The sequence below is a fragment of the Sinocyclocheilus rhinocerous genome, unplaced genomic scaffold (assembly GCF_001515625.1).
Source record: "Sinocyclocheilus rhinocerous isolate Xijiao unplaced genomic scaffold, SAMN03320098_v1.1 scaffold1386, whole genome shotgun sequence".
Classification (NCBI taxonomy): domain Eukaryota; kingdom Metazoa; phylum Chordata; class Actinopteri; order Cypriniformes; family Cyprinidae; genus Sinocyclocheilus; species Sinocyclocheilus rhinocerous.
In genome coordinates, this window is record NW_015660628.1 from 1251541 (window position 1) to 1274801 (window position 23261).

General features: G+C 36.0%; 1 protein-coding gene across 1 annotated transcript in view; it reads left to right on the forward strand.

Annotated features, from left to right (window-relative positions):
* The window catches only part of LOC107725350 (unconventional myosin-XV-like), a 35140-nt gene that overhangs the window by 9736 nt on the left and 2143 nt on the right, over window positions 1–23261 (forward strand). Inside the window, exons 17-59 of the mRNA XM_016534587.1 lie at window positions 308–462; window positions 610–655; window positions 798–922; window positions 1067–1184; window positions 1931–2106; window positions 2626–2710; window positions 3118–3199; window positions 3711–3841; window positions 3948–4043; window positions 4127–4362; window positions 5044–5222; window positions 6933–7005; window positions 7540–7734; window positions 7821–7936; window positions 8701–8789; window positions 9261–9372; window positions 10776–10847; window positions 10941–11005; window positions 11671–12018; window positions 12686–12770; window positions 12892–13057; window positions 13146–13239; window positions 13590–13695; window positions 14392–14507; window positions 14617–14676; window positions 15315–15390; window positions 15503–15618; window positions 15693–15811; window positions 15892–16033; window positions 16143–16254; window positions 17087–17161; window positions 17550–17755; window positions 17986–18104; window positions 18245–18317; window positions 18743–18815; window positions 18923–18996; window positions 19128–19210; window positions 19295–19425; window positions 19621–19715; window positions 20243–20320; window positions 20415–20511; window positions 21738–21898; window positions 22701–22834. Coding sequence (XP_016390073.1) covers window positions 308–462; window positions 610–655; window positions 798–922; window positions 1067–1184; window positions 1931–2106; window positions 2626–2710; window positions 3118–3199; window positions 3711–3841; window positions 3948–4043; window positions 4127–4362; window positions 5044–5222; window positions 6933–7005; window positions 7540–7734; window positions 7821–7936; window positions 8701–8789; window positions 9261–9372; window positions 10776–10847; window positions 10941–11005; window positions 11671–12018; window positions 12686–12770; window positions 12892–13057; window positions 13146–13239; window positions 13590–13695; window positions 14392–14507; window positions 14617–14676; window positions 15315–15390; window positions 15503–15618; window positions 15693–15811; window positions 15892–16033; window positions 16143–16254; window positions 17087–17161; window positions 17550–17755; window positions 17986–18104; window positions 18245–18317; window positions 18743–18815; window positions 18923–18996; window positions 19128–19210; window positions 19295–19425; window positions 19621–19715; window positions 20243–20320; window positions 20415–20511; window positions 21738–21898; window positions 22701–22834 — 5090 coding nt within the window. The remainder of the gene's footprint in view (window positions 1–307; window positions 463–609; window positions 656–797; window positions 923–1066; window positions 1185–1930; window positions 2107–2625; window positions 2711–3117; window positions 3200–3710; window positions 3842–3947; window positions 4044–4126; window positions 4363–5043; window positions 5223–6932; window positions 7006–7539; window positions 7735–7820; window positions 7937–8700; window positions 8790–9260; window positions 9373–10775; window positions 10848–10940; window positions 11006–11670; window positions 12019–12685; window positions 12771–12891; window positions 13058–13145; window positions 13240–13589; window positions 13696–14391; window positions 14508–14616; window positions 14677–15314; window positions 15391–15502; window positions 15619–15692; window positions 15812–15891; window positions 16034–16142; window positions 16255–17086; window positions 17162–17549; window positions 17756–17985; window positions 18105–18244; window positions 18318–18742; window positions 18816–18922; window positions 18997–19127; window positions 19211–19294; window positions 19426–19620; window positions 19716–20242; window positions 20321–20414; window positions 20512–21737; window positions 21899–22700; window positions 22835–23261) is intronic.

Below are 23261 nucleotides of genomic sequence, written 5' to 3' on the forward strand. Positions count from 1 at the left end.
TAGGTGTAGGGTTGGTGTAGGGCAATAGAAAATACGGTCTGTACAGTAGAAAAAGCATTACGCCTATGGAGAGCCCCCACAAGGATAGCAAACCAGACATGTGTGTGTGTGTGTGTGTGTGTGTGTGTGTGTGTGTGTGCAAGAGCATAGGCTATTTTGCTTTTCTACAGAAATGTAAAAAAAAAAAAAAGAGACGCTGAGAAAAAGAAGCCACAATTTCTTCATGTGCATAGGAGTATTTTATGTAAACCTGAAGTATGAATGTGAGTGTATTTTTCTAAAATGCATATGTGGGTGTGTTTTCTAGATGGTGTCCAATCTCTTCATAAAACATGCTGAGATGCTGAATCAGCAGAAAGGAGCAATGAACAGGAACAGCACAGTGACTCGGAGATATCAGCCCTCTACTGTGGCCGCCAAGTTCCAGCAATCACTGCAGGAGCTTCTAGACAAGATGGAGAGGTCTTAAACACTCAAGCACACATAGAGATATACAGTATTACAAACTCATATCAGCGCATACACGTGCATTCATGTATTTGTTGTTTCTTCTGATTATGTTTTTTTTATTTAGTCAGTTAAATATCCTGTTTTTCTCACTTTTTTCAGGTGCAACCCATTTTTTGTCCGCTGCATAAAGCCAAATAATAACAAGGTATGAAAAGACATTAGGCAAGCATCACTATTACTGGTGCACAGTGTTTTAAGTATTTGAGCGCAGTTTTTGCTATATGTACTGAGTTTCTGTTACCACCCTAATGCATAAATTAATTAAATGTATTTGCATGTCCGTTCAGGAACCTGGTATATTTGACCCTGAGTTGGTTGCTACTCAGCTCAGATATTCAGGAATCTTGGACACAATCCGCATCAGGAAGGAGGGCTATCCAATCAGAGTGCCGTTCCATAAATTCTTAAACAGGTATCCTACTCAACAGCTGGTGCTTGTTACTTATGGATGCAGTGTGGTACTGTGTGTAATCTAGTCTAGTGCTATAAATAGACGTGTGCCAGTGTATAGAATACAGCATGTTAGAATCAATTATCTCTGCCAATGTGTTTCCAGGTACAAAGCCCTGCTAGGAATGAAGAAGCCACCACCTCCAGATGGAGATAACTGTGTCATTATGTTAATGAAGCTCTGCCCAATCAACAAAGGAGATTATCAAGTGGGTGTGTCAAAGGTAAGCCAAATGACAATAAAACACAATAAACAATAAAGCACTTCTAAGGGGCCGTTCACACAAAATGAGTCTAAAAACGTGAGACTCAGGAATGTTTTTTTTTTAAGTGCAACGCAGAATGCCTCCTCCGCCATGTTGCCGTCAAATAAACAGTTGGCATGCCAACTTGCTACTGTAAAAAAAAGCTTGCAATGCTTGCCCCGCCTCCGGGGTCTTCTGATTGGCCCACTGTTTTGGAACTGACATTGACGATCTGCGCTGCGTGTAAAAGTTGAAATTCTTTTAACTTGACACGGCGTCTCAAAAATGCGGCGGGTTGTACACGTCTGTCTAACGCGTGTTTACATAGAAAAACAATGGAAAAGTAGCATTAGAATGGAAAAATGTGTTCTGTGTGAACAGACCCTAAGGACACCAAAAGTCTACCTTTAAAAAAATAAATAAAACATAATTTTAAATTGTGGAATGCAGGGTTATTTAAAACTACAACCATAAAAACATAATAATTTGAAATAAAAATAAACATTAAGTGAAATAAAATAAAATATAAAAAAATATTATTTTATTTCAGCTAGTTGTCAAAGCCACATTACTCATTTGTGTTTGGAAATATTGTGGAAATATTGAAAAGTTGAAATATTAAAAATTAAAAACTACTTAAAAAAATTTTCAAATTCAAAACTAAAACTATATTAATAAAAACAATAAATGTGTTTGTTTTTTTGTTTTGTTTTTTTTACTCTCAGCTCTTTCTAAAGGAGAATGTGTATCAGTTATTGGAGAGTAAACGTGATCGTATGATGCATGTAGCTGCATTGATCCTTCAGCGTTATGTACGGATGTATTTTCTCCGGAAGAATTTCCTCAAGTTCCGTTCGGACATGTCAAAACTTCAGGCTCAATGCAAGGGCTTCCTGGCCAGGTAAACTACCTACTGCTTATAACTCTTCAATGCCATATCGTTTGCAAATACAAATGTTTGTGGTTAACTTTGCAATATGATTTACAGCTAGAGAATCCAAATACTGACTATGAATCCAGGTGATATTGTGCAGTTCATGAATTTGAACCATACGGGAAAATCTAGTTCGCACTTTGATTGTAGCTGCTTTCACAAGGTTTCTAGTTGGCCTAAGCGTAGTTTAGGTGCTTGATCAACTAGTAAGGATGAAGTCAATCTGGCAGACATGATCATCTTGGACAACCTTGTTAGTAATGGTAGACCACCTTGGTTAAATTTATGAGAGCCTGGTTGAGCAGGTTAACTTGGTTAACCATGTTCCAAAGCTTGATTTGACCACCTTATAATCTGTTTTTTCCTGCAACGATAAATATTTTTTGTAGAAAAAAGCTAAATGTTACAATAGGATCAACAAAACTGAAAGTTAAATGTCATTGAAATGACTGAAACTCTGACTTTTACTGTGTTTGTGCCTTATAGGCGGTGGTTTCTGCGAATGCGTATAAACCTGATCAAGCACCGTGCAATGGTCCGACTTATTGTCAATCGCAAAAGATACATCAGGGTACGTTACCTAATAATGAACAGTTACTTCACTAACTGTGTACTGCAGTTAAAAATAAGTCATTCATTAATGTGAGCTCAGATTCAAGTTTTTTTTACATTTTTAATGCTGGCTCTTTGTTTTGTTACAGGTCAACCTCCTCTTAGCGAGAAGAGCAGAGGAGGAGAGGAGAAGGATTGAACAGGTAAAAGAACAGTCTGTGCTCATTATTAGATAAGGACCAGTTATGTTTATTTTATCACCCTAGTGTCTCTTTGCAGTATTAACAAGTTCATATTTTAAAATATTAAACGTTTAAGCTGACAGAACTCAGTGTTCTTCAAATTTCAAACTTTGAATCCCCAGCCACTTAAACATTTTCCACTTTTCCTAACGAGTTTTTGTAATGTGTTTCCTCTCTTCTGTAGGAGCGAATAAGCAGGGAAGTGGTAAATGTGACTCAGCTGGTTATTCCTGCAGAGTTGGGAGGATTGTTACATGCCACAGCAGGTTATTGACAATTTCCCAGTGTGTGAAAAGCTCTTTTCCTTATTACTGATGGTATTTGCTAAAGCAAACAAAAATTATTATTGCTCAAGCTTTGTTCAAAACCTTCAAACTTTGACACATACCATATTTTTTTCATATTTCATATTTAACAAAAAAAAAAAAACTAATAAAAAATACCAAAAATAACCAACATTTGAATTCAATTGAAGTGAACACACAAAATATAAAAATACAGTCTAATTTAAACTAATAATAATAAAAACTATTACAGTATATCGTTGATACTAAAATAGCACTATCTCTCAATGCAGTACCAACCATTTTACATTCCTCCTATTATAATCAATAAAGCTATCAAGTTTATGATGTTGCAGTTTTGCAACATGTCACATTCCTCATTGTTTATGGGGGAATCACGTTTGAAAATCACATTTGATACATTGACATCTTGCAAAACGAGTGAATAATAAATAATATTAAACCTATGTTTTGGCATTTTTTTTCTTGTTAGCTGGTAGGGAGCGTCATTCAGACTGTTTGGCTCTGGTTCAGGCTCCAAGAATACAAACAGACCCCCAGCTCACTCTTCCACTGGACATCAACAACCATTTGATGACCAAATATATACGCACACATTTCAGGGTGAGTGTCCTACCTGCTATCACACACACACACACACATGCATAATACTCACAATTCACTCACATTAAGGACATAATGCAGTAAATTTTGTCTTATTTGTGTGTAGGAATTGCAGTTTGGGATGCTAACAGCACCGCTGGAGAACTCACTGACCCGACTTGAAGATGATCTTAAACAGGATGCTCTTGATGTGTTTATACTGGTAACATTACATTAACCCTAAACCCTAATTTTCAGCACTTCTCTGCAGTTTTGTTGTTGAATTTTCATATCTGTATTTGATAGATTTTGCGTTTCATGGGAGATCCAAACCTGAATGGAGCTCAAGAAAACCTGTTTGGAAATTACATCATTCAGAGAGGCCTTGCCACTCCACCAATCAGAGATGAGATCCTAGCGCAGATAGCCAATCAGGTGTGGCGGAATGAAAACACCAGAAATGCAGAGAGAGGATGGTTGTTGATGGCCGCCTGTTTGAGTTCCTTTGCCCCGTCTGAGAAGATGGAGAAATATCTGCTAAAGTGAGAGAATATGCATGCAAACACATACACTACTGTTCAAAAGTTTGGGGTAAAATTTTTTACGAGTTTTCTAAGGAAGTCTGTTATGCTTACCATGACTGCAATGAAAACAATGATATTGTGAAATATTATTACAATTTAAAATAACAGTTTTCTACTTTAATATGTTTTAAAATGTCATTTATTCCTGTGATGGCAATGCTGAATTTCTCCAGGTTTCAGTGTCACACAATCCTTCATAAATCATTCTAATATGCTGATTTGATGCTCAAAAAACAAATCAGCATATTTTATTATGAAATTAATAATAAATATTAATATTAATAAATAATAAATATGAATAATACATATATTTAATACTATATTAAAAACCATTTTGATGCTTAATCATTTTTTGGGCAATGATACATTTTTTGGGATTCTTAGATAAAGAGAAATTTCTTTTTTTTTTAATAGTAAAGACATTGCTACACTGTCACTTTTGACCAATTTAATGTATCCTTGCTAAATAAAAAGTATTTCTTTCTTTTTTTTTTTTTTATGTTACTGACCTCAAATCAATCCATTTCACACAATTTCAATTATGAATGAAATGAGTACAAACAATGCAATAGTCCTGTTCTAATGCGAGATTTAGTGACAAAGCAGTTAATGAACTGTCTCTCCCTCTGTCTCTATCAGATTGGTGTCAGACTATGCTCTGAAGGGCTTCAAGGCATTGTGCCAACACAAACTCCTCCAAGCCATGCAGAAATCCTACCTAGTCCCTGAAGCATCTCGAACATACCCTCTATCCCTGCTAGAGTGGACTGCCACCCGCAAAAAAGCACACATGGTGCTCCAGGTGCACTGTTTTGATGGTAAGATCCTGATAATTTGCTCTTACATATATGACAAAAAGAAGAGAATAAATGTGCGCCATGGCCATTGAACAAAACAGCATGGTTAAAGAAATTGTTAACCCAAACATTTAAATTTGCTTCCAAAAAAATGTAATTAAATAAATAAATAAATTTCAACAAATGTTCATTTTTAGGTGAACTATTCTTATAACAAACTGAGAAAATGCATTTTAAATTACTGATTATTTTTGATTGTCATGTCATCTTTTCCTTTTCAGAATGAAATGGCTCAAAAATTCTTCCCTTAAATTAAAAAATACATTTAAAATAACTTCATAAAACAGCATAAAAACAGCAGTCAGTAAACATGATTCTTGACTCTTGACAGCTTTGATTCTTGACTCTTGTCAGCTGGGTTTTAAAACTGATCAGTTTTAAAACATTGTGCAACATAGAGCCCCAGTGCTTCTTAATGAGATGTAGGTGGTGCTGCATCTCCCCCCCCCATGTTATTATCAGGTCAGTATGCAAATCAGGGCTGGTGTCATCTGTCCATTCTTTCTTCTCATCTCTTTAATCTCTTCTTCTGTCACTCCCTATATCTTTCTTTCAGCCTCTCCTCTTTCATCTAATCTCACTCCCGCTCTCTGTCTCTCTGCTTTATTTCACTCCTCTTCTCATCCAGTTACACTGTCTCTCTGTCCTCGTTGTTTGGGCTGGAGCAGATTAGTCGATATATGATAGTGTGTGTGTGGAATGTGGATGAGTGTGTGTGTGTGTGTGTGTGTGTGTGTGTGCTGGTACAGATAAGACGGTCAGTCTGTATTATCTTGACTACTGTTGCCACCCGTCAACTCTCTTACGATTACATAACCATTATTAGCTAAAAAATATTAATGACCTCTTATTTGAGGGTTTCCCCCAGTGTGTTGATCATGAAGTGTTAAATAAAAAATATTTCAGAGAAATATTTCAGGGATAGTTCACCCAAAAATGAACATTCTCTCATCATTTACTTACTCTCATGCCATTCTTTATATGACTTATATTATAATGCAAGTGCATCGACTGATGCTCCATAAAGCATATATATACAGTATATAAATAGAAGTACATTCATAAGAAGCATATAGATTTGCTACTATATGCTTCTTATTTGCTTCTTATGACTGTGCTTCTATTTACATTTTATAAACTGGTAAGTGCAAATTAAATATTTACAAAATATTTGCTTAAAAAAGACATTTGTCATTGTCAGCTTTCCTTTTAGGAAGGCAACATGTACTCACAGTAGCTCTAGTAACATTAGCTTTTCCACTGGGATCTTATAGATTGCAGTTATGATTTTTGGCGTGCCAACATTTCGAAACTCACTCACTTGCATTATAGGGACTCACAGAGATGGATTCTTTTTCTAAAAATGTTTGGTTTTTGTTCATCCAAAGAAAGAAAGTAGTATAGGCTACATCTGGAATGGCAAGAGTGTATCCCAATTTGTTTTTTTATCTTTATATTATGGCAAATTTGGATACTCAAGTCTGTTTAAGTTGATAAATGGTATGCTGTAACTTTTCTAAGCAACCAGATTTGTGCTTTTTACCTGGAAGACCATAAAAAAGCAAAAAGCATAGATTTAGGAGGAAGCCGAGCTGTATCTAGAGACATCAATATCAGAGAGACTTGTGTTTATTTGATTCGAGCCAGTATTATTTGATTATTTCTTTGTAGGCGTGTCTTTCCTGTGTCCTGTCCATTCCTGGACAAATGGAGAGGGACTTGCTGGAGACGTTCTACAACACAGGTGATTTTTTTTTTCTGCTGAATTTTCAGATTTACTTGAAAACACAGCATCTTAAGGCTGGAATACACCACAAAACTTTTGCATAGACAGGCAGTCTCAGATTTGAGTTGACAGATTTCACTTAAACTTGTGTAGTTTATAAACATAATAGACTTGTAAGTCTATTGTAAGTCGTGGCCTAATGGTTAGAGAGTCGGACTCGTAACCCAAAGGTTGTGGGTTCGAGTCTCGTACCGGCAGGGATTGTAGGTGGGGGGAGTGAATGTACAGCGCTCTCTCCCACCTTCAATACCACGACTGAGGTGCCCTTGAGCAAGGCACCGAACCCCCAACTGCTCCCTGGGCGCCGCAGCATAAATGGCTGCCCACTGCTCCGGGTGTGTGTTCACGGTATGTGTGTGTTCACTGCTGTGTGTGTGCACTTTGGATGGGTTAAATGCAGAGCATTAATTCCAAGTATGGGTCACCATACTTGGCCACATGTCACGTCACTTTTTTTTTTTTTTTTTAATCATGGTATCGGTCATCCTGCAGGGGCGTGTCCTCTGAGAGCCGATGTGGTTGGTCAGTTCTGATGAAGGAGCCGGCGCAGTGGGTGGAGTTAGAGGGTCACGATTATGTTCTGGATCTGGTGTGTGACCTGGAGCTGCTGCCAGACTTCCCCAAACAGAAGACATACTTCATCATCTCTACTGAAGACCCCAGCAAGGCACGACCTAACGCGAGCATGTACGCAGTATATTTAGTCATTCTCAGGCATGTTTCCATTTTAGTGCTTTCTTGTCATAACATTTAATACATATGTTTATACGCAGAAGTCTCTTTGGCAGTGGATTTGAAGAGGATGAGGATGGGCCGCTCTCATATGCCAACCGAACGAGCGCCGTTGCAACCAACAGCCTACCAATTTCTGAAGGCCACTACAATCTGGGTAGCCTTTTCAGCCTTTTAAAAGAAGCACATCATACATCAGTCCCTAGGTGGAAGGACATAATGTCGTTGACCCTTCCCAATCTGATTGGCCGGCGATTGTTATTGCACCAATAGGCCCATTGGCCCGCCAGTTAATAACCGAGCATAACCTCAAGAAACACTAAACTACAGCCCTTGCTTTAATCAGTAGTAGCAGATCTACAGCCCTGCATGTAAAGTAGAATCAGATACACACAGAAAGGCTAGATTACATACAGCTGAACTAACCCCGATGGTGTTCTTGTAACCTTTCTGTGTGCGTGTCCTGAGGAGGCAACATTATACAGGTTTAAAGGGTTCTTGCAGAGGTGAATGCACAGGTCATTGATCGTTATTAATCATGTTCTACTTGTTTGTTCTACTTGTGTACCTGTCTTCACTTGGTTTGATGAGACTTTTGGGTTAACTAACAAATGTCCTTTCTTTTTCTGATTACCATTTTCTCTGACCCTAAGAATTTGTTGGTCGAATAGAATGTTTAAAAGAACAGTATTTATTTGAAATATAAATATTTTGTAATATTATAAATGTCTTTACTGTGACTTTTGATCAATTTAAAGTGTCTGCTGATACTTTTAAACATTAGTTTAAAATTTTACTGGAATACAGTAGAAAGATACAGATTTTTTACATGATTAAATGTGAATTCCTGTTCACATTCTCACTTTGTCCTCCTTTTTTTTTTAACTTTCTCTCTCTTCTGTCTTGTTATCTCTTTGTCAGACTCAGAACCACCCTATGATGGCACTCAGAGAGGGATGGACCGGTATTTGGACAGCCTGTTTGACCCAGTTCTGTCTGATGGAACTGGGGTACGGTGTCACCTGATTACCTCACACACACAAATGTGAATAAGAGAGAGTGAGAGTATGGAAGATTGCTTTACAGTCTTACTGTAATTCACAGAGTCTCATTTATGTGAATGTTGATTGTGTGTGTATTTGGCTGGGCTTCCTATGATCGTTTTACACACAGCACTAGGAAATAAGTAAGCAAATGAGGCTGTAATTTTTTAATGAGGCTTATCCCACACACAGAGAGAGACAGAGATCAAGAGTCATGCTGTAAACGGCACACACAAGTTATATAAATTAGATTTCTCTAATATCTGTTACAGAAATAGATTAAAAACAGTTTAATATGTATGAAAGCATGATCTGACTCACTCCTTTGTATGGTTGGAGCCACAATACCTTGCAGTATATTATGCAAGTTTTTTTTTTTTTTTTGCTTTAGTACATTTATGCATGTGGTCAGTAACTGGATTATTCTTTTTCATGTAGGACCTTGATGCGTCAGTTTTGTCTGGTAGGATGAAGGGTGGAGGAGGTGTAGGTGGTGATGAAGCACAGCCTCCTGCTAGGGTCAATGTCTCAGCTGCTCTTCAGCCTGGAGGTTCACACACTCATTTAATGCTCTCTGCTGAAAAGTCCAGCTTAAACAAGCAGGAATTTCTTTGCTGGTCCAGGCTGGTTTATGCTGGTTTTGGAGCTGGACTGCCAGCAAAACCTATCCAACTTTATCTGCATACATACTGTATATACTGTACTATATAGCAAATCTGAACTGCCTGATTTTTTGTCGCAAAATGTAACTACATTATCACCCACATCTTTGCATTAATTTGGATAAGTATGCCCATCTCATCCCAAGTATGCAAATCTCAACTGCTTGATTGTTTGTATCACAAAATCTATTCTAATTCTAATCTGCTAAATGCTACTGTAAGGCATTAAGATATTATAAACATGAAATGAATAGTTCTCCCAAAAATGAACATTTGCTGAAAATGTACTCACCCTCAGGCCATCCAAGATGTATGTTCTTCAGAACAGATTTGAAAAAATTTAGTATTGCATCAGTTGCACACCAGTGGATCCACCGCAGTGAATGGGTGCCGTCAAAATGAAAGTCCAAACAGCTGATAAAAACATCACAATAATCCACAAGTAATCCACACATCTCCAGTCTATCAATTAACATCTGAAGTGAAAAGCTGTGTGTTTGTAAGGAACAAATCCATTACTAAGGCATTTTAACTTTTAACCATCGCTTTTGGCCAAAATAACAGTCCATAATAATGCTGAATGAAAAGTCCATCCTCTAGTGTCATTTCACACCATAATCCACCAAAATATTTGGTTAAAACTGTTTTGGATGCTTGATCTGTACTTATTTCTCTCCTGATTCAGGCAAGACGACTTTTAACTACAGAAAGCAATATTATGGATAGAGGAGACTTATTTTAGCTAGAAGCAACAGTTTGAACTTAAAACCATTTTAATGATAGAAACACACACCTTTTCGTTCCCAAAATGTTAATTGATGGACGAAGTTATGTGGATTACTCACTGTGATGTTTTTAATCAGCTGTTTGCACTCTTATTCTGACGGCACCCATTCACAGCAATGTTGTAATGTAATGCAGAGATATAATGCCAGATTTCTCCAAATCTGTTGCAATGAAGAAACAAACTCATCTACATTTTGGATGGCCTGATGTTTAGAACATTTTCAGCAAATTTTCATTTTTGGGTGAATTATTCCTTGTTTTTCTGTAAAGCTATTTTGAGACAATGTGTATTGTGAAAAGTGCTATACAAATAAATTTGACTTGACTAATGAATCTGGTCAAGCAGCTAGTAAACTTAAGAAACCTAGTAGGGACACCAGCACACCAGCATCCCAAGCTATGCTGATATTTTGAGCTGGACTTGAATTATGAATGCCCACAGACATATATTAATGGTGTGATGGCCGTGTATGTGTAATATTTTTCTGCTCTGTGTATTCTGTAGCAGTGAGAGTTCTGCCACCCATTCCAGGTGCTTCAGTAATGCCCAGTATGCCAGCGGTGCCCCCAGTGCTAGGTATTTCTAATTAAAATAACTTCAGCTTTACAGGGATTGAAATTAAGTGATGGACAAGTATTCATTATTATGTCTTTTAATTCTGCCTGTCAGACCCGCAACAAACTGTCCTGGCCCAACAGCAACAAACCATCATCAACCAGCAAGCCGTCATTATGGTAATAAAGTCTTTATTTAACGGCTTTATAACCAAACAGCTTTCTTTAATTCAGTTTAGTTTAGTTTAGTTCAGGGTTATTACTGTAAACTAAATATAAAACCATAAAACATTTTTAGTACTTAAAATAATCATTAATTGAAAGATTAAAATAAAAAAAATAAAAAACTGTATCATTATTTTAATTTCAACTAGTTGCCAAGACTTGAAGTACTAAACCAAAACTAAATTAAGACTACAAAAAAAATAAAACAATATAGACATATTTAAGAAAATAACAAAAACGCACCACATAGTTACTAAAAATTCAAATAAAGTTGAAGTGAAAACAGAAAATATAAAATTATCAACAAAAACTATGATACTAAAATAGCATTGCTTTAGTTTTTTTATTTTATATTTGATTTAGTTTATTTAGTTTATTTTTCTTTTTTATTAATTTCACTTTTTGAATGTTTGCTTACAGATTTGGTGACATTTTCATGTCAAATAAATTTTTTCGTGTAAAGTTATATGCCTTGACAGTCAGACTGCAATTAATACAATGGCTGACATAATAAAACATAACAAAATAAAAAACACAATTTCACCAAAAGACAAAAGCTAAGACTACAACAAAAGCATTTTACGTCACCCTGTGTCTGTCGACTCTCTTGACATCCTCAGGCTCAGCAGATGACCATGCAGGCGATGGCTATGGTGACCAGTCCAGTGTCCAGTCCACCAATGTCTCCCCTCACCAGCCCCCCAACCAGCCCTCCACCCACTCCCTACAGCACTCTGCCGCCTAGCCCGTACCCCGCCGTCCCTCCCAGCCCCTACGCTAACCTCCCCCCCAGCCCTTACGCCCCACCTCCCCTTTCCATGTACACAAGCCACCCGGCGACCATCCACCCCACCATCCTCTCCACCTCGATCAACACCACCCCCAGCACCTTAGACGAGCAACAGAAGCCCCTGGAGAAGAAGAGCAGCCCCCCAACACCACAGCCACGGAGTACCACCACCACAAAGGTGCCCAAGTATTGATATAATCTAATAGTTTATACTGTAAATCTAGTTTATACTTGACCTTGTGTACTAGCAATGTGTACTAAATAAATCAAGTTTTCCACAAAAATATTAAGCAACAAAACTGTTTTCAACATTAATAATAATAAAAAGAAATGAAAATGATTTCTAAAAGATCATGTGACACTGAAGACGGGAGTAATGATGCTGAAAATTCAGCTTTACCATCAAAGGGATCAATTACATTTTAAAGTATATTAAAATTGAAAGCAGCTATTTTAAATTGCAAAAATATTTCACAATATTCACAATAAACAGCATTGGTGAACATAAGATAACTTTTTCAAAAAAATCTTAAAACAGTAGTTTATAAGCTTACAATAGTGTAAAATCAGTTGGTGCAATTAAATGTTGTATGTCGTGTTGTATATTAGAAGGCTGATGAATTTGTTTGCTTTTATTCATTCTTATAAATATTACTATCATTTTCATATTAGTCTGCAACTAAAGTGCTTCTAATTGCATTTTTGATTGTCTTTAGTTAACTTTTTATGCACTTATATTTATTCAGTCTGTGCATCTGTTTAACTGCTGAGTATGTTTTAATATAAAAACAGCTTTGTTTTTTGCTTTGATGATGATTTATTACCTTTGGCTAAATTCATTTCAGGCTGTTTCATCTAATGGGACATTAGGGAAGAAACAAGCCCCTGCTGCACCAATTAAACTTGACAGCAGGCCTGCCAAAAGACATGGTGTGTCATTGCATTCAATCATATATCTGTGTGTTCAAGACTAACATGTCCAACAATTGAAACATATGCATTTTATGTAACTTCTGCATATTCCAACCCTTTTTTTTTCTTTCTCTCTCAGCTCCTGTTGCCATCACGGGTCCCATGCGTTATGCTCCGGCTCCTGGCACAGAGGTGGTGAGATATTCGGTCTCCAACTCTGAGCACATCGTTCCCAGCCACAACATTAAAGATATCATTAAGCAATATCAAACACCGCCCCCAGAACATGTGCCGCAGACACAGAGGTGTGTTACCTGTGTATATTATTTGTGCAAATGTTTCATTTTATTTCCATTCTTATTATTAACTCCAATGGCATGTGTTTGATGACAGGCGAGAAGGTAAAGCTTTTGTGAAGAAGAAGGACCCACATGATGAGGCAATGCAGATCCTAAAAACACAGAGGGACAATCCACCTCCTCCACAGGTATGTCTACCTCTATCACTTCTGTACTAACCAATTAAACCATTCTTGAGCAATTAAGCATTGCTAGCTACCAATAATTAATAATTTGTCATCGGACATAAAGTTATACTCCACAAGGGGGCGCTTGGTCCAAACTCTCCATAGAGCCGCATTTAAATCTCAGCATGTTTTTGTCTTGTTTAAAACAAACTATAAATTTATTTAAATGTATTAATTACAAGGACTTAATGTCAACATTAAATTAAAATAGGCCTTTATACACATTCCTGGTCGTATTGTGCACAAAATGTTTGTCTTCGCAAACTTTTATTAAATACTTTTTCTTGCTGTGTGTATAACTGTTTGTGTAGAGAAAGGCTCCCACTCCAGCTGCTGTGTCCAGAGATCGAGGCCTCAAACCAACTAAAAGCAGCAAGAAGAAAGCACCAGAGCTACCACTGACTTTACCTCCACCGGGTAAACAACACACAGACACGCATAACTTACAAAAACACCATGGTATTATATGATGTATTTTTTGAAGACTACCATGGTGTAGTACCTTACTATTGTAAATACTATTGTGACTATTTTAATGATACAGTGCCATGGTATATATATATATCAGAGTATCATAGTATAACCATTTGATACCATCACTGTAACTCCGTAACATTACTTTTTGTAAGAGATAAACTACTGTTCAGAAGTTTGGGGTCAATAAGAAATACTTTTTTTCAGCAAGGATATTTCAAATAAATGTGTTTCTTTTGAACTTTCTATTAATCAAAGAATCCTAAAAAATAAAAAATGTCACAGTTTCCACATAAATATTAAGCAGCACAACTGATTTTCAGCATTGATAATAAAATCATCATATTCAAATGATTTCTGAAAGATCATGTGACACTGAAGACTGAAGTAATTATGCTGAAAATTCAGCTTTCCCGTCACAGGATTAAACTACATTTTAAACTATATTCAAAATAGAGAACCGTTATTTTAAATTGTAAATTAGTTCACAGTTTTACTGTTTTTACTTCATTTTTGATCAAATTAATGCAGCCTTGGTGAGCATAAGAGATGCAGACTCCAAACTATTGGACAGTAGCCTACATATATAATGCATTTGTCCTCAACCATCTTTCTTTCTCCATCTCTCTCACGCACCAGTGTCCAGAGATCTTCCAGTGGAATCTGAGAGCATCCAAACACAGCTGCACAGGAGCAGCACAGAGGAGCATTACACCTACACAAACGTTCCCTGGAAGATATACCTCAGGAAGGAGGTGTGTGTTCAATGTATCATTTGTTTATGAGTGTGTACTTCATCATTTTGTGGATCATCATGAGCACAGCACAGGTTAAGAACTAACGCTGCTGTACAAATTGCTGTAGGTCTTCTATCCTAAAGACACTTGGAATCATCCTCTAGTGCTGGACCTCATATTCAAACAGGTGAGTGCTAAATAAACTCCAGTACTGAATAAAACTAAAATAGAATTTGAAATATTTTTGTTATACTGTATATAAAAAATTTTTTTATAATATACAATACTGTTCAAAATTGTGGTCTCGGTAAGATTTATTTATTTTTTTGCTGTTTTTGAAAGAAGTCTCTTATGCTCAGGGTGCAATTATATTATTAAAAAATACAGTAAAAACCGTCATGTTGTGAAATATTATTACAACTTATAATATTAATATTATTAACGTTTTTATATTTAAACATGTTTTAAAGTGTAATTTATTCCTGTGATGCAAAGCTGAATTTTCAGCATCATTACGCCAGTCTTCAGTGTCACATGATCCTTCAGAAATCATTCTTAAAAGATGATTTGCTGCTCAAGAAACATTTCTTATTATCAATATTGAAACTGGTTGTGGTGTTCTTTTTTTCAGGATTCTTTGATTAATAGAATGTTCAAAAGAACAGCATTTTTTTTTTTAAATAGAAATATTATGTCACTTTTAATTCATTTTTATGGATCCTTGCTAAATAAGTATTCATTTTATTAAGTATGAAAGTATCTTGCCTTCATTCTTCATTCCGTAAATGTATCATTTATTTCTTGTATTTAAATTGTGTTTTTCAGATTGTTAATGACACATTTACGGAAGCCTGTGTGCGCATTACTAAAGAGGAGAGGCAGAAGATGAAATCCTTGTTTGGTGAATTAAATTTCTGCTCAATGTGAAATTATTTTCCAAGAGAACTTGTTCAGTTTACTGTTTATGATGACTACACTGATCTGTTATTACGGTACATGTGTTTGTTTCATAGCACAATATGGCATCGAGCCGAACACAGATGTTCAGGATGAAAGTGTGAAGAAAGCTGTGATTACAGCTGCCAGGGAGTCATGGGAGATTTATTTTTCTCGCCTTTTTCCTGCCTCTGTGAGTTCCGTTTCCCGGCAGACTGTTCGTGTGAATGCAATAGGCCGATATGTCACCAGTGTGTGTGTTTGCAGGGCAGTGTGGGTACTGGAGTGCAGGTGTTGGCAGTGTCTCACTCTGGTATCAAACTTCTCAAGACAGTAAAAAGCAGCACTGCAGCTCCAGACTACTTCCGAGTGCTCCGTCCGTACAGGTGCGTCATCCCTCTAGCCAGTTAACCATCTGTCAGCAGTACACCTTCTAAAGCATCTAAACTCTCATGCTCTCCCACAGCTACACAGACATCTTGTTTGTGACCATCCCCTCTCAAAACATGCTGGAGTTTAATCTGATGAATGAGAAATTGATTCTGTTCTCGGCCAAAGCACCTCAGATCAAACATATGATTGATCTCTTCATCTCTCATCTTAAGAAGGTACGGAAAGGGCTTTGAATTCTCTTGTCGTCATTTCTTAAGGAGCCTTCACACTGTCAAAGGCTCTGATGTTAAACATGCAATGCCATACATTTGACTTCTTCCGCAGGATTCTGAGTATGTTGTAGCAGAGAGAAACTTCATCACCGAGGACAGAGCTCTTCTCAGCTTCCATAAAGGAGATATCATTCGTCTGCAGGCCATGGATGGGTTAGAGGAGGGTGAGAAGAAGTGCACTCGCATGCACACATTAAAATCTATAGATCTTTCCCACAATCAGTGATGTCATGCATGAAAGTTTGTAGTGGGGGAAATATTGACACCTAAATACAAGACATTGTTGAGTCCAACTAGTCCCAGAGTTTAAGTGCACTAAAATTAAAAAGTTTGGGGTCAGTATGTTTTTTACAGTAATTAATATTTTAATTAGCAAGGATGCATTAAATTGATTAAAAGTTACAGTAAAGACATTTACAGTGTTACAAATGATTTCTATTTCAAATAAATGCTGTTCCTTTAAACTTTCTATTCTTCGAATCCTGAAAAAAATGTATCACGGTTTCCACAAACATATTAAGCAGCTCAACTGGTTTCAACATTAATAATAATTCATAAAAAACAGCAAATCAGCATATTAGTATGATTTCTGATGGATCGTGTGACACTGAAGACTGTAGTAATGACACTGAAAATTCAGCTTTGCCATTACAGGAATAAGTTATATTTAAAAAAATGTGAAAATAGTTATTTAAAATTGCAACTCTTCGATCAAATCAATTCAGCCTTGGTGAGCCTTCTGTATACAGTGATTTTGTTTAATTGTAAGTCAGTAAACGAAATGACTCTAGAAAATCTCTAGAATGGAGCTCATAATATTTGCATTCCATCAGATGAGCTGCAGTTAACCTTGGGAAGGCTTATCCTTGATACTCCAGGAAATCTGTGAGGGGGGCCGTACAGTGCATGATCACAGCCATACATAAACCGCTGTGTATGCATTTTAGAGGAAGAACTGCGACATTTTCATGGTGTGCATGTGTGTTTGTGTTTCAGGTCAGAGTTACGGCTGCGTGGTGAAGAAAAAGGTCATTTACCTCGAGGAGCTGAAGAGAGGCACACCAGATTTTGGTTTGGCATTTAACATACAACATTTTTTTTATTATTTTGTTTATAGGATGCTTTAAATTGTGGAAGTACACTTGAAATAAGAGATATTTCGTAATTTAATGAAATGAGATATTTATTAAATCCATGCATTTATTTTTTAATGTTAATAAAAAGCGAATTACAGAAATAATAAGCTGTTTTTCAATTTTCAATCAGAAATTGCAAGTCAATTTCACAAAATATTACAAAAGAAACAATAAGAAACATTTAATTGTGTAATAAGTCTGAAATGTTTAATTAGACTGATTAGATAGTATTTTCTTTTCAAATGTACTCCAATAATCTTTCAAAAAAAAAAAGAAATGACAGTGTAAGCAGGACAAATCATCGGTTATGAATGTTTTTCCAGGCTGGAGGTACGGGGCAGTGCAGGGTCGGAGTGGAGCATTCCCTATGGATTGTGTGGTTCCTGTAGCTGCTCCTGATTTCCTGAGTCTCCCAGCAGAGAGGAGAGACGAGCCGAGAGACAGACAGGGCCGAGTGGCAGCATCAGGAGCTATCGCTCTCGCTGTGGCCTCCACTGCGGCTGCACATGAGCTGGACCCATCACTAGAGGTATTCCATATATTCACTATATCTCTGTGACAAGGTGTTTGATGGCTGATATAATGTCAATACATTATGTCATGTTATATAATGATTGCAAATGTGGTGACAATAAAAGTGCTCAAATTAAACCTTTATTAATTAAAGATTGTGAATTTTCTGTTTCAAGACTGTTATTGGTCTGAAGGTATATTACTAATATTAGATACTTGTTAATGTGTCTGTTTTGTGATTGTTAGTCTGATGGATTCGGGGATTTCGGGGACTCTGAAGCTGAGGGGAATATTCTTTTGGACAGCCAGTACAACATGGTGGAGTTTGCCAGGAAACATTTCAGAACGTCAGATGGAAGCAAGAGGTAAAAATTATGTTAACTACTATTATTATACAAAAAAAATAATTTTTCATTCATTCATTTATTCATCCTTTTTTTTTTTTCAAAATCTGACAGTCAAACACAGGACTAAATCTAAATGTTGCAATTTTTTATGTGACTAGTGATTCGTTCAGAGATAAGTCCAAAAAAGGTAAAGGAAATAAAGACCCTGCAGAGATGGTGAAATTCAGCAAGGTACTGTGCCCACTATGCATACATAAACATATTAATACATGCAAATACATATGCACTTACACGTCTGTTCAAAGATTTGGGGTCTTTTTTTTTCAAGAAATTAGTAATTATATTTAGCAGAAAAGTGACAGTAAAGACATTTACAGTGTTACAAAAGATTTATATTTCGAATAAATGCTGTTCTTTTGAATTTTCTATTCATTAATAAAGCTTGAAAAAATGTATCAGGTGTTTCACAAAAATATTAAACAGCAAAAACTATTCTAAGTTATTTTAAATTGTGGTAGTATTTCAAAACATTTCTGTTTTTACTGTATTTTTAATTAAATAAATGCAGCCTTAGTGAGCATATGTATACATATACATATGCATAGAAAATACACATAAACACCCATATAAAACGTTTGATCTCTTGTTTTCTCCAGAACCCTATCCTAGAGTCCCTCATAGACTTCACTGACCCCAACATGAACCGGGTTGCTTCTGAAATTTTCCTAGGTGAGATAAGAGATATATCACAGCCACTCCATCTGCTTTATTATTGTTTATTATTTTTTTGTTATGCATCATATCTCAACATTTCTTTGTTTTTGTTTTGGGTGTAGCCTTAATGAAGTTCATGGGAGATCATCCTCTCAGGGGCCAATCAGAGCAGTTTGTGATTTGCACCTTCCTGAAGGTAAAGCACAACCTCTCGTCCATGTGACCAGCTTGTACTGTTGTCATAATACACATAGACCCCCAGTTGTGTTTATTTATTCATTTTACTTTTGGCTATAATTTTACTAAAATACATCATTGTTTTTGTAGTTAACGGGTGAATATGGACTGATGAAGGATGAGGCGTACTGTCAAGTCCTCAAACAGATTACAGCCAATACCAGCTCTAAACCGTGAGATACACACGTCTTCTTCTTTTTGCTTGTTTGATAGGACTCTGTGTTAAGCTGCGAGTGTTTGATTGTGTTGTGTTGCAGTGACAGCTGTCAGAAGGGCTGGCGGTTACTCTACATTCTGACAGCATTTTACCGCTGCTCTGAAGTGCTCAAACCATTCTTACTCAAGTTCCTACGAGACGTCTGCAGAAGTCCAGAAGTGCTTTTTCATGGTAATTATACACCACATGTACACATTTAACATATGTTAAGCCCCGTTCACACCAAGAACGCTTAGAATAAACAGATGCTAATATCGTTATCTTCATAGTTATCGTTCTTGGTGTGAACGGACCTTTAGTCTCCAAATTAAAGCACTATTATTATGAGGCACAATGATCTAATATTATTTAATGTGTGATCTACAGGAATTGCTAAAGCTTGTGAGCAGAACCTGAGAAAGACCTTTCAGTTCGGTGGCAGGAGTGTTTACCCCAGTAGTATGGAGCTCAAAGCCATAATGGTCAATAAATACACATAAACACAAGACCATACATACCTCCACACCCCTGTTACACATATTCACACAAACAACCTACTTTTCAAAAATGTGGGGTCCATGTGATTTGATGCAGTTTGAAGAAATGATCTCAACTTTCTATTGATCGAAGAACCCTAAAAAAATGTATCATGGTTTCCACAGAAACATTAAGGAGCAAAACTATTTTCAACATTGATAATAATAAGAAATATTTCTTGAGCTGTATATCAGCATATTAGAATGATTTCTAAAGGATTATGTGACTATAGTCTGGAGTAATGATGGTGAAAATTCCGCTTTGCATCACAAGAACACATTTTAACATTTATTCATATAGAAAAGTTCTTATAAATTGTAATAATATTTCATATTATTACTCTTTTCACTGTATCTGCCTTGGAAATTTCTTTCAAAAACATTTTAAAAAATCATACCAACCCCAGACTTTTCTTCAGTAGTGTATGGGATATAAATGACAGTCTAATTATGTTTCATGCATGTGTTTTCAGGCTGGTCGAAGCTCAAAGCGACAGCTGTTTCTATTTCCTGGAGGAATTGAGAGACATTTGAAGATCAAAACCTGCTCGGTATGTCTCTTTTCTTGTGTGGCAGTTTATATCTTTTATTGCATGAGATTATATTGGTAAATTGAGATAGAAGTTGAAGTTGCTTTGTGTGCAGGTTGCACTGGATGTCATAGAGGAGTTGTGTTATGAGATGGCGTTACAAAGGCTGGAGGCAATGGATGAGTACACAATCTTCATAGTGATCAACAGAGGTACTTTATATTAACTATAAAGATAACAATAACGATAACTACACTACCAGTCAAAAGTTTTTGAACAGTACGATTTTTAATGGTTTTTAAAGAAGTCTCTTCTGCTCACCAAGCCTGCATTTATTTGATCCAAAGTACAGCAAAAACAGTAACATTTTCAAATATTTGTACTATTTAAAATAACTGTTTTCTATTTGAATATATTTTAAAATGTAATTTATTCCTATGATTCAAAGCTGAATTTTTAGCATCATTACTCCAGTCACATGATCCTTCAGAAATCATTCTAATATTCTGATTTGCTCCTCAGAAAATTATATTATTATGTTGAAAACAGCTGAGTATAATTTTCTCAGGTTTCTTTGATGAATAGAAGAGAAGAACAGCATTTATCTGAAATAGAAGACTTTTATAAAGACATTATAAATGTATTTATCATCACTTTTGATCAACTTAAAGCAGCCTTGCTAAATAAAAGTATTAATTTCTATAATCCCCCCCCCAAAAAAAAAACCTTATACTGACTCTAAGCTTTTGAATGGTATAGTGTATAATGTTACAAAAGCTTTTTATAATGTTACAAATGTTTTTGTCTGGTAGTGTATACTGTATTAGCATCAACACCAATGCATGATAATGTTCTGTTCATTATAAGCATGCACTGCAGTTTTGTCGTCTGCCACTTTAATGCTCACACTCTTTAAAGCAGCATGGATTCTGACTGGCTGTCAGTGTTTTTATTATTCATCATTGTTATAGTTCTGTGAATGGGCCTTAAGGCTATGTTCGGAAAGGAATACTAGCGAACTGTACACTAAATAATGCAAAAAAAAATTCTACTATGCTGTAAGCACAGCATACAAAGAAAGTTTCAAAAAGTAGTATTCTTTATTATTTCATGACCTCATATTGCATGTTTAATTCAGCGATTGTTAACTTTTATCAGACCAAATAATGAGTCAAAAAGGACACATTAAAAAGTTACAGCTGCTTTTACATCTGGTTTATTAGTCACACTAGAAATGAAAGATCAAGTCAAGAGCACTGCATTATGTGCTATATTTGTTTTAGCAAACGTAGGATAAGTAGGTCATACATTTTGTACTTTTCACAATATGAATAAATAAAGATCAAATAAAAAGCTTCAAGAACAACATGAGTAGTATGCCAATTCCGAACATACCCCACCTGATTTATTCACTCATATTTTTGGTGATGTCATCCAGGTCAGAATGTGCGGCCCCTCAATAAGAGAGAGTACATATTAGACATCGCAACAGAGGCGGAGCAGATTGATCCCAACTACAGCTTCTGGTTCAGACGAGTCATCTGGGCCCATCCGCTCAAGTTCGACAACGAGCTCTGTGTCACCATGCACTATAACCAGGCAAGACATGTCTGTCCTATCACATGTGTCCTAACCAGATACAATTCACTAAAACATCAAACCAGAAATCCTATCTCCTCCATGTTCATACTGATAATATTCAGGTTTCAGTGAGGACAGAATAAACACTTCCTGGAATTGCATCTGTTCAGGACACAATGTTAAGAAAATACATTACATACAGTATGCATTACCATTTGATGTCAGTAATATTTTTAGGTAAGAAATTCGTACTCTTAGTCTTATTCACCAAGGATGCATTAAATTGACAGTGAAGACATTTATAATGCTACAAAGGATTTTTATTTCAAATAAATCCTGACAAAAATCAGGATTTCCACAAAAGTATTAAGCAGCACAACTGTTTTCAACATTGATAATAACAAGAAAACTTTCTTGAGCAGCAAATCAGCATACTAGAATGATTTCTGAAGGATCATGTGACACTGAAGACCGGAGTAATGATGCTGAAAATTCAGCTTTGCATCAAAGGAATAAATTACATTTTAAAATATATTCAAATAGAGAACAGTTCTTTTAAATTGTATTAATATTTCACAGTATTACTGTTTTACTGTATTTTTAATCAAATAAATGCAGCCTTGGTGAGTTTAATGTTTCAAAAACATAAAAAAAATCTTACTGACCCTAACCTTTGAATGGTAGTGTAAATATAATAATTTACTGGAGCACATTTTGTGTGACAATAACACACACACAATACATAACACAATTATAGCTTAATTAGAATGTATCTAAACCTGTATTGTTCCTTCACAATTGTGTGTTTGTATTTGCACAGGTTCTGCCAGACTACCTGAAGGGTCTGTTGAATGTCGTACCTCAGGGAAAGATCAGTGAACAGCAGTTTAACCAGTTTGCCAAACTTGCTGCTCTTCAACACAGAGCCAAAGACAGTCTCTACACGCCTACTATGTATGTTCCAATTTTAGACATCCTTCATTCGCTATGTACTTTTACATATAAATATAATTTGACCTAATTTACACCCTATGAGTAATATCTGGAAATCAGAATGAGAATCTGAAAAAACTGTGGTGTTTATTACCCCACAGGATAATCAGCACCAATAACTGAAGAAATTTCAGCATCAACTCAAACATTTCTCAAATTCTTCTAAGACTAAGTTATCTGAGATATGTTATCGACATTTTATTGTCAGCAATTTATCTAATTTACATTAAAAACAGTAATATTGTGTAATATTATTGCAATTAAAAAAACTGTTTTCTAATTGAATATATTGTAAAATGTTATTAATTTCTGTGATGCAAAGCTGAAATTTCAGCATCATTACTCCAGTCTTCAGTGTCACATGATCTTCAGAAACCCTTCTAATATG